Source organism: Canis lupus, chromosome 27 (assembly GCF_048164855.1).
Source record: "Canis lupus baileyi chromosome 27, mCanLup2.hap1, whole genome shotgun sequence".
In the NCBI taxonomy this organism is placed as follows: Eukaryota; Metazoa; Chordata; class Mammalia; order Carnivora; family Canidae; genus Canis; species Canis lupus.
The window spans coordinates 23,439,589-23,465,973 of NC_132864.1; the positions used below are offsets into that span (position 1 = coordinate 23,439,589).

At 44.7% G+C, this 26,385-nt stretch overlaps 1 protein-coding gene, 1 long non-coding RNA gene and 1 pseudogene across 2 annotated transcripts in view; 1 reads left to right on the forward strand and 2 right to left on the reverse strand.

Annotated features, from left to right (window-relative positions):
• Positions 1-26,385, reverse strand: part of LOC140619448 (2'-5'-oligoadenylate synthase-like protein 2) — a 106,237-nt gene that overhangs the window by 65,776 nt on the left and 14,076 nt on the right. Inside the window, exons 3-5 of the mRNA XM_072802834.1 lie at positions 19,286-19,361; positions 16,306-16,461; positions 14,619-14,771 (exon numbers count right to left, since the gene is read on the reverse strand). Of these exons, the coding sequence (XP_072658935.1) occupies positions 14,619-14,771; positions 16,306-16,385 (233 nt within the window). The 5' untranslated portion in view covers positions 16,386-16,461; positions 19,286-19,361. The remainder of the gene's footprint in view (positions 1-14,618; positions 14,772-16,305; positions 16,462-19,285; positions 19,362-26,385) is intronic.
• LOC140619452 (uncharacterized) lies at positions 849-14,612 on the reverse strand. Its single transcript, XR_012019351.1, has 2 exons — positions 14,266-14,612; positions 849-2,422 (listed from the first exon to the last, which is right to left on the reverse strand). It is a non-coding gene; the product is annotated as an uncharacterized lncRNA (long non-coding RNA).
• On the forward strand, positions 4,217-6,846 carry LOC140619829 (phosphoglycerate kinase 1 pseudogene; annotated as a pseudogene).

The window sequence follows — 26,385 nt, forward strand, 5'->3', positions numbered from 1 at the left end:
AAATAAAAGTTTCAATCCTTTTGTTTCTTGTCTTTTTGCTGCTAAACCATAAGATGTATATGAATCAGGAGCCTCTATTCTGCTAATATATCCAAATACCTACACAGTGCTTACTAAAACAAAAAAAAGGTAGGCACTTGGTGGATATTGACTGAACATGTGTGTTCAGAATTAGAGTTCTATTGCTTTATTTTTATTTTTTAAAAGATTTTTATTTATTCATCACACACACACACACACACACACACACACACACACACACAGAGGCAGAGACACAGGCAGAGGGAGAAGCAGGCTCCATGCAGGGAGTCCGACGTGGGACTTGATCCCGGGTCTTGAGGATCACACCCCGGGCTGAAGGAGGAGCTAAACCGCTGAGCCACCCGGGCTGCCCTGTACTTTTTATTTTGTGTCTTTTCATTTGAGTTCATATTGTAAGCATTTTCGTGTCTTTAAGTGTTCTAACAATGTAGTTTTTAAAATGGCTAGATGTGCCATAATTTCTATTGTTGAATATTTAGGTTGTTTCCAAATTGTCACTAACACCAAAATGCTTCTGCAAGCATTTTTTCCACATAAAACTGGTTAGTATAAGTATCTGGTATACCAGACTCATGAACTGAGTCTTTATATTGATCATTATAATTTTTGAAAATTTTATAGGAAAAATAAATGGTATCTAATTGTTTTGATTTGTAGTTACTTGACAACTGTTAACACTATATATTTTTGTGTATGTCAATAAAATTACCTTTAAATGGAAATATTATTGTTTAAAAATTTAACAGAAATCCAATGTATAAAATATTTGATCTCTTCTAATCAGCATATATAGAAACATAGACACATTATAGACTTTGCTATATACTTTATTCATTGTATCTTAATCAACATTTCAAAATACATGCACATATGCACATACATGTGTATTAACTGTACATTCACTGACACATTCAAATATTCCTTATGTGATACCATGTGCATATTTATTGACTGATGCTGAATTTTAAAAAAATGTTTTTAAAAGATTTTATTTATTTATTCACGATTGACAGAGAGAGAGAGGCAGAGACACAGGCTGAGGGAGAAGCAGGCTCCATGCAGGGAGCCTGACGTGGGACTCGATCCTGGGTCTCCAGGATCACACCCTGGGCCGAAGGCGGTGCTAAACCGCTGAGCCACCTGGGCTGCCCATGTCAACATTTTTTCTTATTTGACTTTTAGACTTTGTTTTAGAGTAGTCTTAGGCTCACAACAGAATTAAGAGGTAAGTATTGAGATTTCCATGTACATCATGCTCTACACAGGCATAGCTTCTCTCCCATCATCAAAGTCATTCACCAAGAGGTATTTATAAAAATAATAATAATTGCTATTAAATTAATATGGATATAAAATATATATTTATTTTTATTTATATACTTACACTATAAATATAAATTATTTTTATCAGTTTTTGCCAAGGATAAACCTACAGTGACACATCGTAATCACCCAATGTCCATAGATTATATTATGGTCCACTCGATATTTACATTCTATGGGTTTGGACAAATTTACAATAACATCTATTCACTATTATAATATCATAGCATATTTTCAGTGCCCTAACACAAACAAAGGAAAATGATTCATCTTCTCCCTATATTCCCTTCAACTATTCATCTTTTTATCGTTAACACAGTTTTTTTTTCTTTTCTGGAACATCATATAGTTAAAGTTATATATAGTATGTGACCTTCTCACATTGGCTTCTTTCACTTAGTAATTTGCATTGAAGTTTCCTCCATGTATTTCTATGGCTTGATGGCTCATTTTTATTTTAGTGCTGGATAATATTTGTTTGTATTTATCACATACACGTATTGCAAAACTTCTTGGTTCCTTCCAAGTCTTGGCAACTATGAACAAAAGCTGCTATAAACATCTATGTACAGGGTTTTGTGTGAGCATAAGTTTTCAGGTCCTTCAGATAAATGCCAAGGAGCTGAAATCTTCAGATTATCCGATGTCCCTGATATCTTGGTCTGTTCCAATCCCATTGCCGCTTACGTTTTCTATGCCAAGTATGGTTTATGAACTAGTAACATAGGCACCAAATACGAGCTTTTTGGAATCTCAAGTCTCACTCCAGGCCTACTAAATTAGAGCTTGTATTTGATGAAAGTCCTCAGGCAATCGATGTGTACATGAAAGTCTGAGAAGCAGTGCCATCAATTCTAACACCTCTGATTATAAAATATAAGTCTCCACTTTGACCTAGAGTTAGAAACATGCCTAAAATCAGTAGGAGTTTTTGAGACAAACAAAAAAATCTTCAAATCCCAGCCCTTCTGCTTCTGAAGTGATTCTCTTGAACAGGTAATGCAACATTTCTCCTCACTTTCTCCATCGATGCAATGATGAAAATAAGACCTTGTTGCTGTATTAAGAAATGTTATATGCAACTGATGAATTATTGAAAACTACAGCTGAAACTAATAATGTACTATACTATACGTTAGCTAACATAATTTAAATATAAATATGAAGTGTGATAAAAAATAAAAAGTACTCATCACTGAGGTATAATAAATGGTCAATTGTGAGTAAAAATTATGATTAGAGATAAAGAAATTAGAGAAAAGGAACAGCTCTTGAGGTTACAAAATGGTTAGTTGTAAATTGTGAATTAAAGATAACCTGATAACTGATGGGAGTTATTCTAATGCCATGCTACTTTGCTATAACAGCAATTCTTACCAGTTCAACTAAGCTTATATTTTCAAGGATTCTTAGTTTTCTCCTGGAATTATGATCAACATAGTAATTTTTTATATTATTTTTTCTGAGAAACATTTTTAGGTAATGGGGGGAAAATGAGCCCTCTCTTAGAATATATAAAAGATGTATAAAAGACTGTTTAAAATATATTTCTTTGTGGAACATATTAAATGGATCATTATTTGTATGAGATTTTTAAAACTCACTGTGGCTTATTGTGCAAATTTTAAACTGACATTGGATAGGTAAATTATGTTTAGGCAGTTTTCAAGAACTGGATTTTTGATTCAATAGACCATAGCAACTCTTCGATGTGCTATATTGTAATTCATTAAATTATCTTCTAGCACATGCATAGCTATCATGATGCTAATGGGTATTCATATTTAAATCATGAACTAAAGTTATCTTATACATATATACGCCAATTTTTCATATCAAAAAGCTTGCAACTGAAAGAACTATAGAGCAAAACACAGTATTTGAACACATTTTTATGGTGTTGTGATTTCTAGATTATCTCTGTATTTGTTAAGCCTGTCTGTTGTGTCAGTTATCAATTCATTGCCTTTCATTTCCAAATGTACCTCCAATATGGTAAACAACAGAATTGGCTTAAGCATTTCTCTTTTTAAATGCACACTGTTAACTTTCTCAGTAGAGGGCAGCAGGGGAGATTTTGCAGGAGGTAGAGACTTCCTTCAATTCACAGCACTATCCAGGAGGATAGGCAGTGTGGGTATAAGGACATCTGGTCAGGAACTACTACTTAGCAGTCACAAGCCTAGGATGTGGTCCTTTGACCCTTCAGCCTCATCCTGGCAATGATATTTCTACAGACAGCCTGGACTCCTCTGACAAGCCTAGCACAGCCTGCATAAAGCTACTTGTGTCCAGAAGGTCACACACCAAGTCAGTCCTTCTTCAAAGAGTAAGTTCTAACAACCTTTCACCCCTCCTGGCACCTGGATTCCCACTGCAGATCCAGCAACCATTTTCTTGTCACATGTCATTTTCTTATCTTTGTCTATACCTCAGGAGGTGGCTGTTGTTTGCACAGCAGTTCTGGCCTGGCCATACCAGTGGTCAGCTCTGCTCTCCAGGAGCCAAACTACATTTTCTCCAGTATTTGAACACATTTTCACAGTGTTGTGATTTCTGGATTATCTCTGTATCTGTTAATACCCTTTTCAAGTTTACCCTTTCTTAGGTACTCTCTCTCTGCCTTACCACACAGAATTTCTTTATATCTTATAATGTTTGTCAGAGTCAATAATTCTTTGTATTAAACTGTTCTGCTTTAACCTACTACATGTTTTTTTTGTTGTTGTTGTTTTGTTTTTGTCTCCTGATTGGGCTCAGAGTGCTACTTTGGCTTTCTACAATTAGAAGTGAAACTTGTTCAATAGATCATTTTATTACAATAAGGGCTACTACTTATTGTGAACTATCTATGTGCCAGGCTCTTCACAATTATGATCTCACTTCATCCTCATGGAAATCTTATGAAGTGCGTACTTCATTCTACAAATGAAGTATATAGGGATCCCTGGGTGGCGCAGCGGTTTGGCGCCTGCCTTTGGCCCAGGGCACGATCCTGGAGACCCTAGAGATCGAATCCCACATCAGGCTCCTGGTGCATGGAGCCTGCTTCTCCCTCTGCCTATGTCTCTGCCTCTCTCTCTCTCTCTCTGTGACTATCATAAATAAATAAAAAAAATTAAAAAAAAACAAATGAAGTATATACAAGGCTTATAATTAAAGCAGTTTACTCAAGGTCATGACTGACTCAAGACTTAAAACGAAAAAAAAAAAAAAAAAGACTTAAAACGAGTCCTCTCTCAATACTATCATTGTGCTTATCACTACTATCTTAACTCCTAAACACCATAAAAGTCAACTAAAATGTCCACGAATATCTTACTTTTTTTCTGAATGATTGATAACATAGTATCTTATGGGTTTATTATCCAGATAGAACGTAAAATACATATTTGGATATCATAGCTTTCCAGGTTATGCTTGAAGCCATGAATATAAATAGAATCACCCAAGGAGAATGGAGAAAAAAAAAGAAAAACAAAAAGTTAACAGGCTTGGAGAAGACCTGGGAAAACACTGCCATTTAAAGAACAGAGGAGGGGATCCGTGGGTGGCGCAGCGGTTTAGCGCCGCCTTTGGCCCGGGGCATCATCCTGGAGACCCGGGATCGAATCCCACGTCGGGCTCCTGGTGCATGGAGCCTGCTTCTCTCCCTGCCTATGTCTCTGCCTCTCTCTCTCTCTCTCTCTGTGACTATCAGAAATAAATGAAAATTAAAAAAAAAAAAGTTTAAAGAACAGAGGAGCTCTCGGCATTCTGCACAAGGTTGGAGCACACGCAGCTTGCTTTCTTCTCTGCTGTTTAAGCTCTCAGCCTCGCAGCCCTTCTATTGCCAAGATATCACTTTCTAACAGGCTGACTCTGGACAAGCTCGACGTGAAGGGCAAGCGGGTCGTCATGTGAGTGGACTTCAACGTTCCTATGAAGAACAACCAGATAACAACCAACCAGAGAATCAAGGCTGCCACCCCAAGTATCAAATTCTGCTTGGACAATGGAGCCAAGTCAGTTCTTATGAGCCATCTGGGCCGGCCTGATGGTGTCTCCATGCCAGACAAGTATTCTTTGGGGCCAGTTGCTGTAGAACTTAAGTCTATGCTGGGCAAGGGTGTTTTATTCTTAAAGGACTGTGTGGGCCAAGAAGTGGAGAAAGCTTGTGCTGACCCAGCTGCTGGGTCTGTCATCCTGCTGGAGAACCTTTGCTTTCATGTAGAGGAAGAAGGGAAGGGAAAAGATGCTTCTGGGAATAAGATTAAAGCTGAGTCAGCCAAAATAGAAGCCTTCCGAGCTTCACTTTCCAAGCTAGGAGATGTCTAGGTCAATGATGCTTTTGGCACTGCTCACCGAGCCCACAGCTCCATGGTGGGAGTCAGTCTGCCACAGAAGGCTGGAGGTTTCTTGATGAAGAAGGAGCTGAACTACTTTGCCAAGGCCTTGGAATGCCCAGAGCGACCCATCCTGGCCATCCTGGGTGGAGCTAAAGTTGCAGACAAGATCCAGCTGATCAGTAATATGCTGGACAAAGTCAATGAGATGATTATTGGTGGTGGAATGGCTTTTACCTTCCTGAAGGTGCTCAACAACATGGAGATTGGGACTCCTCTGTTTGATGAAGAGGGAGCCAAGATCGCCAAAGACCTGATGTCCAAAGCTGAGAAGAATGGTGTGAAATTACCTTGCCAGTTGACTTGGTCACTGCTGAAAAGTTTGATGAGCATGCCAACACTGGCCAAGCCACTGTGGCCTCTGGCATACCTGCTGGCTGGATGGGCTTGGACCATGGTCCTGAGAGCAGCAAGAAATATGCTGAGGCAGTTGCTCGGGCTAAGCAGATTATGGGGAATGGACCTGTGGGCATATCTGAATGGGAAGCTTTTGCCCAAGGAACCAAAGCCCTCATGGATGAGGTGGTGAAAGCCACCGCCAGGGGCTGCATCACCATCATAGGTGGTGGAGACACTGCCACTTGCTGTGCCAAATGGAACACAGAGGATAAAGTCAGCCATGTGAGCACTGGGGGTGGTGCGAGTTTAGAGCTTTTGGAAGGTCAAGTCCTTCCTGGGGTGGATGCTCTTAGCAGTGTTTAGTACTTTCCTGCCTTTTGGTTCCTGTGCACAGCCCCTAAGTCAACCTAGCACTTGCTGCATCTCTCCTTGGCATTAGCTAAAATCTTCCCTCATGTCAAGATTCAGCTAATGGCCAAGAGATGCAGTACCAGGAACCGTTAAAGAGGTGCACAGCATCTCAGCTCCTCTTTACTGCACCCTGGATTTGCCTACATTCTTCAGGACCCCATTTGAATTTCTTAGTGCCTAACCATTGTGCATTCTAGAGTGCATATATTTATATTTTGCCTGTTAGAAGAAAATGAGCTGTGTTGGCTTCTCTTTTTGAAGTAGCTTATTCTAATTACAGCTGTGTCATTGTTTCACTACTCAGCATGGAAATAAGATGAAATTCCAATTGTAGTAGGTAGGGAGACAAAGTTGGTGATCTATTAAATCAATAAAAGTATCCACTGAAACAGAAAAAAAAATAAAGAACAGAGGAAAAGAAACAGTAGAAAAAAAGGAAGAAAGTATAGTGTACTGGAAGCTAAGAGATTTTCAGAAACGAAACATCACAAAGAAAACAAGAAGGATGATGAAAAATGTGTGTTTTGGCTTTAGCAACATAGAGGTCAATGGTTAGAAGAGTGAAATTGGTGGGCCTAAATTTCCTATTATACTGAGATGAATGCACAAAAGGTAAAGAAGTATAAACTTTGAGTAAAACAACTCTTTAAGATACTTGACAATGGAAAGAAGAGGACTTCTGTGAAGATATGTAGGGCCAAGGTGGTATTTTGGGTTGTTTCCCATAAGATGAGAGAGACTTGAAAATGTTGAAGTTGCAACATTCTGAGAACTTAATGTTTAAGATATAGAAGGGAAATAAATGATAAAACAAAATCCTCAAGGAGGCAGGAAGTCTAGAGAGCATATAAGGTGGGTGAATTAAAATAATTCTTAGTTTTAAAGATTTTTACATCAACTTTGGCATTCACAGATTTTGACACTAATCTTACCTGAATCATACATATAGAGAAAAGGAGGATGGGGAGGGGAAGAGATAGCTTGTTTTCAACAAATAGAGTTAGCATCATCAGCCTTGCATGGTTTTCCTTAATTTTAAAGTTCTTCTAGTAGAAAGCTCCATTTGTCTGGGAGCTATAAAGTCATCTTTTGGAATTTCAGATTCCTACTCTGTGTCATATTCTCCAGTCCTCTAGGGAGAAGAAGCTGCTGAATTCATAGACATGTTTAGGCTAGCAAGGCCTACTGCAGAGAAAGAAGGATGTACATATTTCAGAACACAAAAGGACTGAAGTAGACTAGAAGTCCCTTAAAGGGAACTATGTCAAATCACTCTGTTGTCCATTAACTAACCTAATCTTTCACTTTGGGCAGGTACATAATTAGGATACTTACATAACCATACTCATCCTTACCTAGAACATTGGGAGGTTTGGCTTCCGTAACATCCTTTATTGAAAAGCTGTGTCTGTCTAAACTGATTTCTTCCGATTTTAAACTAAGCAAAGTAAAATATTAAGCCCTCTCTTGCTGTGGTGTATTCCAAGTGTCCCTATATTTCGCATCGACAGTCTTTATTCTCATTCAATCAACTCCTTCGCACCCCCTGTAGTTTTCTCATTTGACCTTTCCACACAATTCAAATGCTATGACCTAGCCCACACTGAAATAACTCTCCAACACAATTTTGGCAAAATTAAAGTAGGCTCTGGCTTTTGGAAAAATAAGTAATACGGTAATACATGTTAGCTCTTTATTTTCTTCTAATTTTTGAGATTCAAGTGATGCCATAGTGCGTTATCGTTAGCTACATCAGCAGTTAGCTTTGCCAAGTGAGGTTGCTAGCTCTTCTAAATGCAAATTAAAAGAGAAAAGAAAAGAAAGGAGCAAAGCATTAGCAGGCAGCAAAGAGATACGGTACATGGCCAACAAGGTAATAGCCTTATGGTGAGCCACTGCTCCAGAGAGGGAGGGTTATCTTGTCAATGGTATTAAACTTAAGACCCTGTTTCACTTGCACTGATGTCTGTCAAGGGAAGGGACCGGGATGCAGGAGGAGATTAAGAACTTCTCCCTAAATCGGTAATCAGTATCCTTCTAACAACCACAGAAAGGGTCTTAACATCTGTGAGAGTAGTCACTGTCCAGGCTGTGAGGAAACACGGGGAGAGGTGTGTAATGCTCATTGCTTCTAACTGTGAACACTTAACACTTGTGGCAACCAGAAAGAATCTGCAGTGCCCTCTTCATTCACAAAGGACACTAGGACTATCTATTATTGAACAGTGGGTATTAGAAGAGCATCTCATCATTTTTAGAGTTTTATTTCACATTCATAAAAACATTTCCATTTTTCTCTTCCTGAAGAGAGCCTCTTGGACTGAAACTGCCCGCGACTTTCCACATCCCTCATCCTGTTTCATTACAGAAACATTCATAAAGACACGATTTTCTCCCATCAATAAATATGTTTGATGTTCCATAGAAGTTCTATGTAATACATGCAGAACAATGGAGTCAGCCTCTAGGATAAATGATTGTCAAAACAACTTGAAGCGACGAGCCTGCCTCTGGATGCTCGGCGGTGGATGTGATGCGGGTGTTCAGTGGGAAACCAGAATGAGCAATAAAGCCCATGAGTAATAATCATAAATCCCAAAGAGGCATCACCCTTTCTTAAGACATGTTTAAACTCCTTGAGAACGAAGACTATAAGGTGCAATCTGCTTTTAGAGGCATTATATTGTTCTAATACATTTAGTTTAAGTTGGAAGTGGAGCATGCCTGGACTGAGGAGCTTTTCCATGCCGTGGACTCAGCTGCAGCTCCACGTGGACTGCCAGGACGGGATGTGATGCTGATGGTGTTCTGAGCAGACTCCCAACATTTTCCTAACTTGAATTTGTTTTATTTTTACATCATATTCCTGTTAAAGGCTCCTAAAATCTCCTAGCCATCAAGTGTCTCAAAATACAGACTCTACATGGAAAGTATTTGGGGACACCGAATAATTTAGTGTGCCTTCCGTATAGGATAAGGGACAAAAGGACTGATGTTTCTCAAAACAGACCATTAGGTTGGCTGTATTCAATTCTGATTCTATATATTTAGGACTCACTGAATTCATAGTTCACGGTACTTGCTGCCAAGACAAATAGGTTTTTTTCTGCTTTTTGTATTTTCTCACATGAAGACACACCAAGAAATCAAGTAGCAACTGAAAAACTAGACACACTGTGTGGGAAATGTCATGTTGGATATATAGTCTAGATGACCCCTTGATTAATATATAGGAGATTCACCTTTTTTCTTTCACTTCTCATTATTTTGAATCACATATCGCACAAACCAAACAATACTACATCTCAAAGGGAAAAATGTACGAAAGTATTTGTCAACCAAAACTCCTAGTAATTCATCACAGAACTTTCAATGTGCTGCTTTCCATGAACCTCATGCAAGTTCATGAATATTATTGAAGTCCACTGTCATGTAAAGTTTGGATCTTGAAGGAATCTAGGAAAAAAGTTCATACCCTCTTTTCTGAATATTGGTAAAAATATATGTATAGTGCTCAAATAAAAGGATACAGTGAAGCAATTTTTAAGGATTATCCTACCACAGTATTATTTTACATACTTAGTAAAGAGATAAACTCTGTTCAGGCATCTCAAGACAGGGGTTTTTATTACTTCCAGAAGTTCAAGTAATTATTTAATAGCTACTATAGTTTGTAAAACATTTTAAAGTTCAGGATGCACGTCATTAGCACAGAGCCTCAGTCCTGCAGATTTCATGCGTCAGAAACAGGCAACATATACTTCGTTTGATGGAAATTCAGACAGGGATATCTAATTCGCTACCCTGTGGAGTAAGGAAGATAAGCTGAGGCATCTGGTCAACACACTCAATGGGGATGGGGAGACCTTGCCATCTCTATAAAGGGGGTAGAGATTTATAAATCTTATTATTTCCATATATATGGCCTTTCACAACTTACCAGCTTATTTTCACATAGCTCATTTAATATAACAGTTATATAAAAGGTAAGACATTATTTTTTCTATTTTTATTGTTGTAACTTCTCTGCACACTCATCACCTTAATAACACCTAAATATTACCTTGAGATGACATTTTTTGTTTCTCAAAACCTTCACTGGATTTCATGCTCTTTGGAAGCACAGAGTATGCATAAAGTGCCTTTTCTAGTTATAGTGTCCATACATGTATTGTATCTATACACATACACACACACGAGCAATACTATAAAGTTCAGTACCTGATAGCCACTCACTGAGGGCTGAAACAGTGAATCACTGAGTGAATAAAGGAACACCTCACATTGTTTCATTTCTCCTTAGCCCTTTTCATTATCTATTCAACTAATTTGTTACTAAGTACCTAGCACCATGCCACCCTGTAGGATATTAACGATACGTAATCAATTAAAGGTTATTCCACAGTGTGGTCCAATGATCTACCTGATGCCAACTGGATGCTTGTTAAAAACTCAAATTCCTGGGCCTAATCCCAGACTTACTGAATTAGAATCTCATGGATACTGAAGTCAGAAAAGCATTGCACAATAAGTTGACAATCTTGCAAAAACAGGTCGACGGATTTTTAAAAAATCATATTCAAAAAACAGCCTTTCTTTTAATCATTCTACAATATTTTCTCTATGCAATTTCTCTTAGTTATAGATTGGGTAAAACTAAAATTCAGGACAAATGGAAAACTAAGAACAAAATGTAAATGAAAATTCTAAACCAAGGTAAATGGTGAACTAGTTTATTGGGTCTAGGACTTCATAAAAAAAAAAAACCAGTCTATCTGGGAACCGATCCTTGTGAAAAGCATTAATCATTAGAGAAAATCAGATAGGAATCAACAAATGACCTGGAGTCATAAATCAAGGAACAATTTTTGTCCTCATTTAGCTATGTTTATGTAGAATATGAAAATATGTATTCCCTGTAGTGGAAAAACCAAGTCCCAGTCGATTAAATTATAGATTGCCACTGGCTTACATTCATGCTTAAAAATTATGTATTATTTTCCTTTCCCATTTCTATTACTTGATATTCTTGCAACTCTTGTTTAATTATTATAACTGTTTTGTGACACAGAGTTCAGTTTACAAAGACCTAATCCAGAGGTAAAGAGCCCAGTTTGCTTGCTCTCTCACTGCTGTCTCAGTGAGACTGAGTCAGGGCTACACTTGGGGCCTTCCTGCAGTCTCAGATATCAGAACTCTGATCATGTTGTTTTAGGGTCAGTTGCTACAGATAAACTGGATGGATCGGGGTGGTGGTGGTGGGGAGTAGGGATTTTAAAACTGGGAGGAGTGGATATTTATCCCAGCTCTGTTGGTAATTAGCAGAGTGGCCTTATTTACTTATTCTTTGCTTTTCTCTAAAATTTAGTCATGCAGTATTAAAGAATCATTGCAAGGAAGAAAAATAAACACTTGCCTAATTCCTGCTGATTAATAGAGCCAAGATATAACCGCTATTGTTAAATGACTATTAAATCCAGGGTGGTGATATTTAGGCCTAGAAAAGTAAATCAAATTATTTGAAGTCACCCAGCTAATAGAGTGCAGTGTGTCTTGACTTGCATTTATTCAATTCTCGTCAGTATACTTTCCGCTCTCAAACATTTCCTAAGCTTGTAGATGAATTACAGTGGTTTATAAACAGGACGGGGGTAACTGCCAAGAATATGGAAGTGGATAGGGAAGAAGGAGCACATGCTGTAATTAATAGATCTCAGGCAGAACAAGAACAAGTGGCACCTGCGGCCAGTGTCCAGGTTCTGCTGAAATGTGAACGCACAGGACTATCTGAAGCCTGAAGGAGCCTGTCAGACTGGCCAGAAGTAGGCGGTGGCACTGCAGCAGGAGTGGCTGTCAGAACTTCAGCCAATTTTTTACCTTAGCAGCTCTGGCTCCCTGGTTAGTCTCCACTACAATATTAACCTCTGAGTTAGTAGAGAGATTTTCTGACCAAAGACTCTTTTAAAAGAAAACCTGTTTTCAAATCAAGAGAAATGTTAAAACGGTTAGAGTTCAAAGTCTGAGGTAGTCACCATTCCACGTGACCACAAGAAATGTCTTAGTTTTGTATGCCTGGCATGGGCCACAATAACTAAGAGAGGCAAAGAACTCACAAGGCCATCTGGGGAAGTTTCTTCAAAGGCAATGGCAGGATAGGTTCTATTTGAAGAAAGATCAGAGCAAAGAACAGTTTATTGTAGTTAGAACAGAGTCAAGTATATCATGTTGCTGGCTTGATTAGAGAGCCAGGACTGTGATGGACAGTGATGAAGAGATTTTTCTCTAAAGCAGGGGTCAAGAACCTTTTTCTGCAAAGAGCTAGACAATAAGTATTTTCAGTTTTGAAGAACGTAAGATTTTGTCACAAGTACTCAGTTTGTCCCTGTAGCACAAAAGCAGCCATAAATGACTGGCAAATGAATCAGTAAGGCTAGGGTCCAATAGGATTTTGTTTGCCAAACGTGAAGAAAGCTAGATTAGGTCTACGAGCTATAGTTTATGCACCTCTGCTCTGGAATAAAAACGTTTAAATTGAAAAAGAAACATTTGTGTTGTTTCTAGGGTCCCTACCCCACAGCCAGTGGGGAGACCTGAATTTTTCTTGAACCAAAACCTCTTCCATATAACACAGAACATACCTTCATAGGTTATGAAGGTACAGTGCAGGTTATGGAGGATGTTATCACTAAGGGTAGGGGAGACTCTGCACTAATGTTACAACTTGTGCTCGCTTCGGCAGCACATATACTAATGTTACAACTTCTGTGTGAATGTAAAAAAAAATAAGAAGTTTAATAAATAAAGAGGTTGGCGTTATTGCTGAAATAAATCACTAATTCCTTTTGACTGATTTATTCAGCAGAAAACACAAGGTCATAGACCAAAGGCAGTAACTACAGAGGCCCTGAACCCACGTTAGGGCACAGAGCAGAGACTTGTCATAATTCATGAGAAGGTGTAATTGGACTCCAGAGCCTGGATTTCTTCCAGTTCCTCTCCTGCCTCCTGGCCTTTGCACCTGCTGTCCCTCTGCTAGAAACACTCTTTCCCCTACACCTTTACCCGGTTTATGCCTACCGGCACTTCAAATGGAAGCTTAACTGCATGTATTCCAGGACACTTTCCCTGACCACCCAGAGGAGATTAAACACCACCCACCTAGTTTGGAATATTCATCATATATTATCCCAATTACTAGTTACCTGTTTTCCCTGCTACGATGTGAGGTTCATGAAGAGAAGGATTTGTTCTATACTTTCAGATATGTTTTCCAGGCAAACAGGCAAAGAATGAAAGATAATCATAATACCCATTTTATGTGAGGATGTGGTTAAATAGGCACTTTCATATACCAAGAGATGAGGAGATTCTCATGTATTTCCTTGATATTCTCTCTCTCCCTCTCCCTCTGGCTGGAAAGGAGTACTGGTCATGAAGTCTCAGATTTTACATTCTTCCCCAGCTTCCCTATCCCTTAGCATAACATCCAAGCTTTGAACATGACAGTTAAGACCAATGTATCCCCAACATCCCAGGTTAGTGCCTGGCACTTGCTAGGTGCTCATTAAATATTTGTTGGAAGAATGAATGGATGGATAAATGCTTGCCAAGAGGGCTCATACTACAAAACATTTACACCAAGTTGATCTGAGCTAGAAAAAAAAAATGTAAGAAAGTATCATTATAAATTTCCAAAACGCTGTGGACTCACTATCTTCCCTTCTCACCTCTTCTCCAGAATGGCAGCGATCCCTGTCCCACTTACCAAATGAGAGCAGAGACACAGAGAAGCTAAATGACTCCTCTAAGGGCCATGGTTAGTAAGAAGACAATAGGCTTAATTCATGGGAGAAGAAAGATGCCTAAGATTTGCAAGATCCTACACCCAACTCCTAATCTGGAGATCCGGCGTTGCCAGTAAGCAACTGAATTGTCCCAAGGTCCTAAACTAGGCTAATTCGGAGACGAACATCCAGACGGCCTTCATGTAATCTCTTTCAAGTCAAGTCCATATCAAGGGGGAGAAAAGAAAGGTGCTTTGTGCAACAGGGTGCAATTTCCAAGAAGGCCAGCAGGTGGCGGCAGAGCACACCCAGGCGTCCGGTCTTTCTGGCTCACCTGCTGTTTTCCACCAGGTAATGCACAATTTTGTCCAGCACCTTCTCAAACAAGGCAGTGCGGATCCACAGGTGCTTGATGGCCAGTGGGGACAGGCTGGGCAGCTTCGGCAGCTTCCGCACATTCTCCTGGAGGCCCTGGATCTGATTTCGCCTTCAAGACCAGTAAAGAAGAAGGATGAATATTCACAAAAGGGGAAATCCAACAGGACCAATATGCAAACAGCAACCTCTCAAGGAAATGAAGGAATGGCAACTAAAACAACAAAAGAGCCCTTATTGCTCCTGGCAAGTGGACAAAGAGTTGGAGGAATCATCATACCCAGCAAACATGAAGACACAGTGAAATACACTTTCATACACTGTTGATGGGTAAGCTGGATTCTCATAGTGATTCAATTCTCTTCTCTTCTACCTATCTGTCATGGATGAGTGGTTGCATGAATGAAGGAATGGCTCTCCCTTACCACCTGGCATGGGTATCTCTAATTCCTCCATTAGAAAGTTACTCCCAATATCATGGAAGGCTGATGGACATCTACCCCTTTAAGAAGTTCTCAGCAAACACTTGGGAATTTAGCAGATGGACTGGAAGACACCTGAAAACCAAGTGGCTGAGGAGTCAGATTCCTAATGGGAGTTGGCAATGTGAAATCCACAGCCCTGCCCATCACACAGTTCTGGCCAGCAGCTCTGGGCTGGTATGGCCTGAAAGGCAAGGCAAGGGCCATTGCCCATCCAGTGAAGTGGAGGGAGTACCCACGGCAGAGAAGGCAAACATGGCATGCGTGCTTCTCTCTCCTGTCTCTTGCCATCTAATCAATCCGAGCATTCTTTCCTGTGAAACCCAAGAGTAGCTCTAGAATCTTTCACAACAAGGTCCTTTGGGCAGCCTCTAGCAACAACTGGAGCTGAAACCTATTTGCCATCCCTGACCAGGCTCCAGATCAAGGCTTTGGCTGAACAACTGGGGCTCTCGTGAGGCTCTGGTGGAGGGGGCTCAGGTACACATACTCAGGCCATGAGCCTCCCCCCAGCAAACATCATCAGCTCTTAAGACATGTGAGTGAAGTCAAGGCTCCCCTTCAATGGTGGCCTCAATGTGACACCTGGTCCATGCAGACAGAGACCATACTGCTTTGATTAAACTTTGGTCTTCCTGCATTCAGAATGGGGTCTGGCTCCCAAGAGCCACTTATGCGTTCAACAATCATGTCTCGAACATTTTCCAGGTGCTAGGCACTGTCCAGGCACTGGGGATGGGGAGTAACAGATGTTAGTTGCCTGTTCTCAGGAGTTCAGAGTTAAGCGGGGAAGATAGACAAGAATCAAGGAAACAAATGAAAGAGTAATTAGAGGTGGTGATAACCGCAGGGAAGTAAGTAAATAGAGTGATGATCTCAAAGAAAAATTGGGTGAGGTTTGGAATTTATCCTTAACTGGGGCAAGGCCTGAGATGACAAGAAACTAGCCACAGAAAATGAAGTATGGGAACCGGGTGGTGGGTAGAACATGTGCAAAGGCCCTGGGGTAGGAAACAATCTGGCAGGTTTGGGGAGCAGAAAGGAAACTGGAGAGAGGAACTGGCAGGAGGCATGGGTTCTTGCAGAGCTCAGGGAGGAACGTGGAGTCAGGGGGACTGTCCTCTGCAGGGCGTGCCCTGCCCATACCCCATGCTCCATACTCACATGCTCTCAATCAGCTGCTCCAGGTCCTGCACCTTGTGGCTCAGCTCCTCGGCTGGCGGGCAGTTCTTGCCCACTTTCATGAAGAGAGCTGCAATCTTGTTGCTGCGCAGAAAGCCAGCCGCCGCAGCCCGTGCAGGACGCAGGCCTCCACAGCCGCTGTAGGGACATGACAGTCAGTAGGCCCTGCCCTGCCCACACTCCCACGCGCCCAGCCCAGGACTTCAGTCACACAGAGGCGCCTTGGAGAGCTGCGGGCCCAGCATCTCAGAATTCATGAGAGCATCACATGGGAAAACCGCATATGCCTCTCTCCTTTCCACTCCCTCGAAAGGGAGTAAGACAGCTGAGGAGTTAACCTATGCTCGCTGCCCAAGGTCAGACTATCTGCCCACATCCTTTCCCAGACACTAAGCAGTCGTGTGACCTCCAGCAACTACTTCCCCTCCTTGTGTCTCAGTTTCTTCATCTGTGAAGTGGGGAGAACATGAACGTGCATCTTAAAAGGTTGCTGTTAGAATGAGGTGGAAAAAATGCATGGAAAGCACTTCACATAGAGCCCAGTACACAGTAAGTGCTTTAGGAACATTAGCTATTACTCCTGCCAGGGAGAGAGGAGGGACCAGACCACAGGACTGTTGAGCTTTGTCTGGGCTCAAGATAAAAGTGACATGAACGTCACTCCTGTGATTCCAGTAACAGCTAGCATTACAGATCTCATTCTCCCTCTGCCACAGCCAAGGAAGAAAGGACAACCATCCCCATTTTTCAGATGTGAAAACCGAGGCTCTAAGAAGCAAACCAAATTGCCCAGGGCCACCTGGCAAATAAGTGACCAAGTTGGGATTCAAAACCAGGCCTGAGCCCACGGTGTGCTCACAACGCCTGTGCCTCCATGAAGGATTTGAAGAGAGGCTTCACTCATCATCTTCCCGTGTCTGTGTTTGCCCTGGGTGGTAGTCTGGGCTCTACCTCTAACTTGCTGTGTGACCTCAAGCGAATCGCTTTCCATCTCTGGGACTTAGTGTTCCCTGCTGGGGGACAGTCCCTGTGTAGGCCATTCTGATGACCCCAATCTTATTTCTGGTACTTTCAGCAGGCCTCTATTAAGTATTCTCCTACCTTCTATCTCACACAGTGAGACCAGTGTGGAGGAAAAAGCTTTTTCCACTCAATCCTGGTGGAAAAAGCCCATGAAGTGAGTGTGCTAGTTGCCGTCACTCCAAAGAAGGAGAACGCCAACAGTCCAAGGGTTAAGAGCCCGGCCAAGGTCATGTTGTGTGCAAGGACAAATACTGAGAAGTTCTGGTTCAATTTCTTGTCTTGGGTTTGTTGTTGTTGTTGTTGTTAGCAATTACTTGGCTTTTTTTTTTTTTAATTAAATTTTTTTTTTAAATAGGCTCCACATCCACCATGGGGCTTGAGCTCATAACCCTGAGATCAAGAGTTGTGTGCTCTACCAACTGTGCCAGCCAGGTGCCCCAGTAATTGCTTGGCTTTGAATGAATGTCCACCTATTGCCTAATTTGCTTATGGGCTTAAAATAGTCTGGATGAGCATCTCTTAAACACCTTCATTTTTGCTTACACACACAACACTTTTCATCCATTTATACTTCAAGAAGTTAAGTAACTATCCAGGTATTGGCAGCTTGGTGGACTCTTTCTGACAATGAATCCTAAGGAACGGTGGATCAGAGACACCTCAGGGAGACCCTGTAGGCCTTACTCAGTGCCATCACATTTCATCCCTCATCCCAAACTGTGGCTGGAGTTAGAGGATTATTGTGATTTTTATCACTTTCTATTCCTCTAAGTCTTTAATGAATAGGTATCGTAGCACTTTCTGAAATGGGCATGCCGCTTATTTTCTTTGCAAATAAAGATATCCGGGAGAAAAAAAATATAGGTAAATACATTCCCATATTCACATTTGTGTGTATATGTGTCCTTTCATATACATACATGTTCATGTAATTATGTGCATATATACTCTATATATACATAAATATGCAAGTATATAAATATACATGTAGGTTAAACAGATCTCACTTCAAAAAACATAAAATTTTGCCAAGGTCACCCAACACACAAGTGGCAGAGAAGGGATGTGAACCCAGGTCTGCCTGGCTGCAAAGGGCCCAAACTGAGGTCAGCAGGCTCCCAGGTCATGACGTGTGTTCCCACAGGTGGTACACCCAGCCACCTGGATGAAGCCGAGGGGCCAGTCAGGTCGAGACCAAGGCCACGAGAGGGGGATTAGAGCACGTCCTTCACCCCAACACATGCCAGTCATGAAATAATAAAGGTTTTCAGGGAGAAAGAAACTCCCCCACTTATACGTACACACTGATACGTCGAAACGGAATCCTGACTCCGGGGACACCCAAAACCTGCGTCTGTAGCCGAGGTGGAAGTATAGTGAGAACCTGGCAGCATGGTTATTTCTGGAGCCTTGCAAGCAAAGCTGATTCAAGGAGAGACGTCTGAGTCATGCTCTGAGCCCTGGGCCTGCCTCCTGTGCTGAGCCAGCTGGACATGATCCCTCAGGACGGTGTGATGGTTCCTCACTCCCTGTATTTTTAAAGCCCATCCATCCCCTCCCATTATTTAGCAACAGCCATAGGCAGGGCGGGGGAAGGGGCACGGAGCCATTCCTCAGATGGAGCCATTCCTCAGATGCGAGACCCACATCACTAGGGGTGTGGGTTGGTGGCTGTGAACTGAGAGGGGAAAGCAGGCCCTCCGGCATCAACAGTGATTAACCCTTCGTAGGTTGCAAGGGGGCCATTCTTAATGTCTTCTGGAGACATTGCTGTATTTCCAAATTCCCTAATGGGGCCCCTTGGAAATCTGAAAATAACTGGAGTTACAAAGCAAAAAAGCAGTTAAGAACGCTTGCTTGCACAAAGATGCCACTCCCCCAGGTCAGGTCAGCCCATAGAGAAAGAAGCCACTTTCAAGGCCACAGGCCACGGACTCACCACAGAAGGAGATGATGTGGCTGCTGTCCTCGTGGACAAACTTCCGTGTGACGGCCTCCTCCATGATCTGCTTCACCTGGAAGGCAGACGCAGCTGGACGGGAGACCCAAATGCGACCCGGGGTGTGGTCACCCCAAAGGGCTGTGTCGCCCCTCCTGGGCTTCTCAGGCCGTCCGCAGTGTTTTGATAACTGCTTTCCTTTCACACCCTGCTCACCCCGTCTTCTGTTAAGTCTGAGGCCTGTGGCCTATAAGAGCTCCACACTTCACATTCTCCTGAAGTATTTTTTCGGGTGCTTGCTCTGCACTTTTCAGATGTCACGCGAAATGTCATCTCCCTCCTTGACCCCATTATCTGAGACAGCCCTCCCCCTGACTCCATCCATCCCTCGTTACAGTTCCTTCAGGGTACTTACACTATTCCTGTCCTGTCTCTTTGCTTACCATCTCCCTCCTCTAGGATATAAATGCTCTGAGGGCAGGGCCTCATCTGCCTCAGAGCCTGCAAACTGTGGCCTCCCCGATGTTAGGGGCTGAACTGTATCCCCGCACTCATACGCTGAAAGCTTAACCCCGAGTACCTTAGGATGTCATCTATTTGTCGACAAGGTCTTCAAGAGCTAATTATGTAAAATGAGGTCATTAGGGTGGGCGCTCATCTGGTACGACTGGTGTCCTTATAAAAGGAAGTCTGAACACAGACCACTACAGAGGGAAGAGTCCCCCATCCTGGGAGAAGAGGGCCATGTACGAGAACACCCAGAACAGAGCTTTCCCTCACAGACATCGGAAGGAGTCAATTCTGCCAACACCATGATACTGGACTTCCAGCCTCCAGAAGCGTGAGAACATAAATATCTGGCATTCAGGTCCCCCCGGGTGTGGCAGCTTGTTATGGCAGCCGGGGCAGACCGACACATCCACCGTCAGCATCCTCACCATCACGCTCCACGTCCTCATCCCCCCAGCAGAGCACTTCTGTGCCAGAGGAGGAATGAGTGAACGAGTGAATGAGTTCTAGGCTTACCCGTATTAACTCACTGTACCCTCTCCACAGCCCTGTGCGGGGTGGATCTATTTTTATGAGAATGAAGATCAGAGAGCCTAAGCAGCCAGCCCAAGGTCACACAGTGTACAGGAGGCAGAAGCAGAAACCCAGGCTCTTGATGCTACTCTAGAAGCTTCAGCCAATGGCTTGTCTCTGAAAATAATAAAGCTGCTCTAGCTTACTATGTGCACAGCACTGTGGTAAGCACACATGGTATTATGGAGTCATATGCTGAAGCCCTATTCTCCCCCTCCTGGTGTGATGGTATTTGGAGGTGGGGCCTCTGGGGGGTAATCAGGGTTACACGAGGTCCTGAAGGCAAGGGCCTCAGGATGGGCCTGGTGTCCTTAAAAGAAGAGGAAGAAATCAGAGCAAAGTGAGACGGTGGTTGCCTGCAAGCCAGGAAGAGAACCCTGGCCGGGAGCTGAATCTGCTAGCACCTTGACCTCGGACTTCTCAGCTGGCAAACTGCAAGAAATAAAGGTCTGTTTAGGCCACTCTATCTGTGGTGTTCTGCTACGCCAGTCTGAGCAGAGGCACGCGGCAAGCCCCACATAATCCCCACAGCATGGTTCCCAGGTGGCCCCTACCACCCACTTCATTCACAAGAAAATTATGAAATGTAGAGGTATTGGTTACTACCTAGCGAAGGTCATCAGAACATCCAAGGTCATCCTGCTGAGGTTTCTACGCTGGGCAATCTGACTCCAAGGGGAGCCTCTGCCCACTCCACTCCACTCCAGAAACAGGGGTCAGATGCACTTACTGGGGTCACCGCCCTCCGTGACACAACAGAGGAAACAACCCCTTCCTCTTACTCTCCCTCTCTCCAGAAGGCCGGGAGGACCCCCTAACCACTGTCTGTGGTTCATAGCAACACTGGTGCACTTATTTCCCAGCTCAGCACAAGCCGGGGTGGAGTCTGGGGGCTTCGGCCTCTCTCTGCTACATGATGGCCTGGCCCCGCAAAACTAAGATTCAGAAGTCCACTGTTGGCAAAAACCATGGGCAGAGTTCTTGGGAGGGGGGGGTTCCTGTGTGCTTGAGGGAGAGCAAAAGGGCTTTCCAATTCGGGGCACGGAGTCCAGGGAAGGCCGCTGGCCCCTCCTTGGCCCCTTGGACAGGAGCTGATCACATGGTAGATATCACAGTGTGCCCCACAGAACCCTTCAGGACTGGAGGCTGCTTAGGGGGGTGCTGGAGAATCCTCGGCGGCCAGTCCCTTAGAGGACAGGGGACTACTTCAGCCACAGGGAGAGCCTCCCCCAAGGTCTCACTGCTTCCCAGGGTGGCCCTCACCCAGAGACTGGAGCAGGCGGGCCCTGAAGATTTGGCATCCTCACCCCAGCTTGGGACAGCTTTGAAGGGCCACAAAGCTCCCTGGGAACTCGCCGTGGCGCTTCCATGAAAGCCCCGTGGCCCATCTTCTCCTTTGGCCCTCTCCTGCTTGCTTCACTCTGCTCCCCGGGTGTCAATCCCAAAGGCATACCCAAATAAACCTGCATGCTGACCTCCATCTCCACAATGGCCTCCACTCAGGGACCGCCAAGCCATAGCATGCACACATGTGAGCAACAGTCAACAGGGAGACGTCGTCGTAAACAGTTCAAATGCTCATGAATGCAGTTCAGTTCGGCAGGAGGCCCTCGCACTGAGGGCACAGAGCAGCAGGGATGGAGTCAAACAGTCCTGCCCAGGAAGACCTTTCACTCCAATGAGCCAAAAGGTAGGACAAGCTAAGACAGGCACAGGGCAAGTGTGACATTGCCCAGCAGGGCCAGCAGCACCAGCACCAGGTGGGACCTGGTAGAGATACAAATGCTTGGCCTCCGACCCATGGAATCAGCAACTCCAGGATGTTTATCAAGCTCTCCAAGGAAATCTCACGCAAGCTCAGATGGCAGCAGGAGGTGTGAGAGGATAGAAAACAAGAAGCCGTCCCAAAATCCTTAGGAAGAGATTCAGCAGTCACGGCTCCTGTCTGGGACCTTCCCCACACAGCCAGCCCCTTCTGGCCACCTCTCCTGGCCCCCAAGTCGGACTAGGGGAGGTAACAGTTGCGGCTTCCTCACTATAACCACCACAGGGTGCTGCATCCTTGGCGCACCCCACCCTGCCTTGGTCAGTAGTGCCTTTATTAAATTCACCTTACTGTACTCCGTTTGGGGGAATCCTCTGTTTCCTATCGTTACCCAGACTGGACACACGCGCTGTCTCAAGTCCAAACTCTGCAGAGTGGAGAAGGTTGTCCGTTTATCGCTGTGGACTCTGAAACTCAGGAAGGGCAATCCCCAGGGAAGGCTGGCTCCAGGACTCTTGTCCTGGGGATGGATCTGGGGTGGGGTGGGTGGTGGAGGTGCAAATGCAGCACCCGTGGGTAGTGGGTAGTGCTCAGCCTGGGGAGGGGCCCTGACAAGTGAGGTGCCCCCCACTTCTGCTGGCTCCCAGCTGTGGGCTAGAACCCGTCTCCAGAAGTTAGTAACAGGCTGCCAGCCTGAGGCCAGAAGAGGAAATTAAAAAGGCAGCGGGGCGGAAGTCTCCCTGGGAAGGACGCTGACAGCCTCCCAGGAGAGAGCACGCGCCGCAGGAAGAGGCTGTGACCCACACCCTCGAGGGTGGGCCCCATCCCCAGGGAACTGGCCAGACCTGTGGGGGTGAGGGAGAGGGCCACAGAAGGCCTCTGAAATTCAGTTCAACCACCTTTCCCCTCTCAGGTGCCAGGCATGGGCTTGGACTCGGTCGGCTGTGAAGGTGACAGATGTGAGGGACCTCGGGGTGGTCTGGGCATGGTGGCGGTGGCAGGTGGCTTCCCGGCCCCTCCCCAGCCTCTGTGATTTCTCTAATCTTCAGCCCTGGGATCATGTCTGATTCAGGCAGCACAGAGGCAGTGGCTGTGGTCGCTGGGACTCGAGGCCCATAGACCTCCATCTGCATCCCGGCTCAACCCCTCGTGTCCAGGGCTGAGGATTAAATGGGCTGCTGTTTGCAAAAGGGCAGGCCTGGCTAGGACATAGTAGAAGTTTCGTGATGCTAAAGCTTGCTGCCATTTTTTATTTTTTGAGCACTCACTGTGTTCCTGGAACTGTTTATAGCGTGACAACCCAAATGAAGTGGATTACTGAATTATTCCCTTTTCACAGATGGGGAAACTGAGGCAGGGAGCTGTTCCATAACCACCCCAGGTCATGCAGAGGAGGCACGATCAGACCCAGGGCCTTTATTCTAACAAATACTTTGTCTCATAGCAGAAGCTGGAGGCCATTTTGAACAAAATGCTTTTGTTATTGCCCAGCTTAGAGTGAGAGAGTATGTTTACTGAGCACCTACTATGTGCCAGGGTCTCTGTACAGAATACCTTATTTAATCCTCGCAGGAACATCATCATCCCCATTTTAAAGCTGCATAAACTGAGGTTCACAAGAGTTTATGCAATTTGCCCTAAGGTTACAAAACCAGGAAAGGGCACAGTCAGGACCTCTTGAACTTAGGTCTCACAGTCAGCAATGCCTCCAGCCCTGCCCAGAAAGGGGTCAGGCCCTCTAAAATCCCAAGGTGCTGAGAAACCTATGAGAAAGGGATTCCTCAGTCTCACCCAACATGGAGACCAAAGAAGCACTAACTGCAAGTCAGGAGTCCGGAGTCACCCGGACCTGACTCTGCCACCCATGTCCTGTGGTGGCCTCTTCAGGGCAGGGAGATCTCAAAGGTCACAGTGGTCAGGAAGCTTTCATCCCTGTCTAGCACCCATTCTAAGGAGTCCTCCAACATCTGCTTGCATTCCCCCAATGATGGGGAGCTCACTTCCTCCAGAACCAGCTTATTAGCGCTAACGACAGGATGTTAGGAGGCAGTGGAGAGGCTAGGAGCCAGAATGTGGAGTTACTGACCTGACATCGAATCCTTGACCACTCATGATGCTGGACAAACTTCCTCACTTGTCAAATAGGGTGGATGATCATAGCGTTCCTACCTCATTGGGTAATGGGAGCCTTGCAAGAGCCCTGTGGAGACAGTGCCTGGCACATGGTAGGGATTCTACAGACAGGAGCCAGTCTTAGAGGATAGGGACTGCCTAGTTCAGGGCCGGCCCACAGTAGATATTCATGAGTGTGAGCTATGGGGCCCTTCAGCTCGATGCACTTACCCCAGCTTCCCATCCAGGGGCTATTTAGGACCTCACTGGCCTCTGGGGCAGTGGCCTGGCCCCACCCCTGCACCTGGGATCTCAGACCATCAGCCCCTGTCAGCCCCACCCTGCAAATTCAGGAACCAGCCCTGTCCTCCCACCCTCCACCTGCAAATACTTCAATAGCACACAGGAGGAGTAGTCAATCTCAGGAGGAAGTCAGGCAGGGAAATCGAGGCCAATCCGAAAAGCAGGAAGACGGGACTCCTGGGGGCTCCCCGGCCTGCCATGTCTTCTCCCCACCCCATTCCTGCCACCTGCCCACTGATACCCAGATAGCCTCACGTGGCCCACCTGGAACCCTGCTAGGTTCCAGATCAACTCACTACTCCCGGCTGCCTCTCCACACAGTGCCGTGCTCACCGCTTTTATGCCTGGATCGGAATAATGCAGCCCAGCGTGCAAGGCTCCCATAAGGATTTTTTTTTTCCCCCATCCCCCTTCCCATAAGGATTATGGAAAGTATCAGCAGAGGGTCTCTAACAGGACCCAGCATAATACAGCTGGCATCCTATAAAGGGAGGCACCTTAGTAAAGCCAGTAAGGACAGGAGATCAGGAGTCACCAGGCTCAGGTCAAATTCTGATTCTGCCATTAGCTGGATGACCTCAGGCCTCAGTTTCCTTATCTGTGAAATGGAGATGATATACCACCTGTCAGGGCTGCTATGTGCAGATTTCATGAAAAAAGCATGCACAGCGCTCAGAATGGGAGCAGGAGCTCAGAACCACACAGTGTAAAAGACAGCTTCATGCATGTCACTCTCTACCCCCTTCTGCTGCTGTATACTTTTGCTTAGAATTTATCACGGCCTGACTTTCACTATACACCTGCACGCTTATCTCTAGGACAGTGCCGGGCAAACAGGAGGTGCTCAATCTATGTTGCGTGATCGATCACTCTGATTATATTAGTAACACACGCCGGCAGCTCATGCTCATCAGGTTTGGTTCCAGTGTCCTTAAGTCCCTCTGGCACCTGATCTCATTTGCTCTGTGTTCAAGGCCAGGGTGGGCAAACGTTTTCTGTGAAGGGTCAGAGAGCAAACACTTCAGGTTTTACAGCAGGACTGCCAGATAAAAATACAGGCTGCCCAGTGAAATCTAAACTTCAAATACATATGGAATTTCTTTTAGTGTAAGTATGTACCAGATACTGTGCAGGCTTATACTAAAAGATTCTCTGGTTTTTCTGAAATTCAAGTTTCAGCAGGTGATCTGCATTTTTATTTGCTAAATCTGTCAAACCTATTTTCAGGCCACATACCGTCTATGTCCCATCCTCTCTCGTTTTCACACCCCTTTTTAGGATGTAAAAACCATTCTTGGCTTAAGGGCAGTGCACACACAGGCTGGATTTGGCCACAGGGACCCCTGGCATAAAGCACCCAGCACTGTGCCTGTGGCTCACATTAGGCCAAAATAAAAACCAGCCGAGCTGCCACCTGCTCCTCCAAGTCCTGCTGCCTCGGTGCTGGCTCAGAGCACAGCTCACCCCAGCTGGGGTCCAGGGTGGTTGGCGCCCGGCAGTGCAGCTGCGTGAGTAATGCTGAGCCAGCAGGAGCTAATGAGATGGAGGCCCCCTGCCTCTCCCGGCCGCAAGAAACTCACAGTGGAAAGGCCGGTTCATTTAGGGTGTCTGGACGGCCTTCGGGGTGACTTTTAAAAATAGCTCGCAGCATCTGGGCAAATTGAGGGGGAGATGGGAATGAGCAGAGGGCAGCTCTGCCTCCCGGGTGGGCACTCTGGATGCTGAGGGCGAGATGCACATGCCCTAGCAGGCCAGCATGTCCAGCCCTGCCTCGGACCGCGGGCCCTCAGACTCAGGCCCTCTTCTGTGTCTTTGCTCACACATGCCTTCTGCCAAG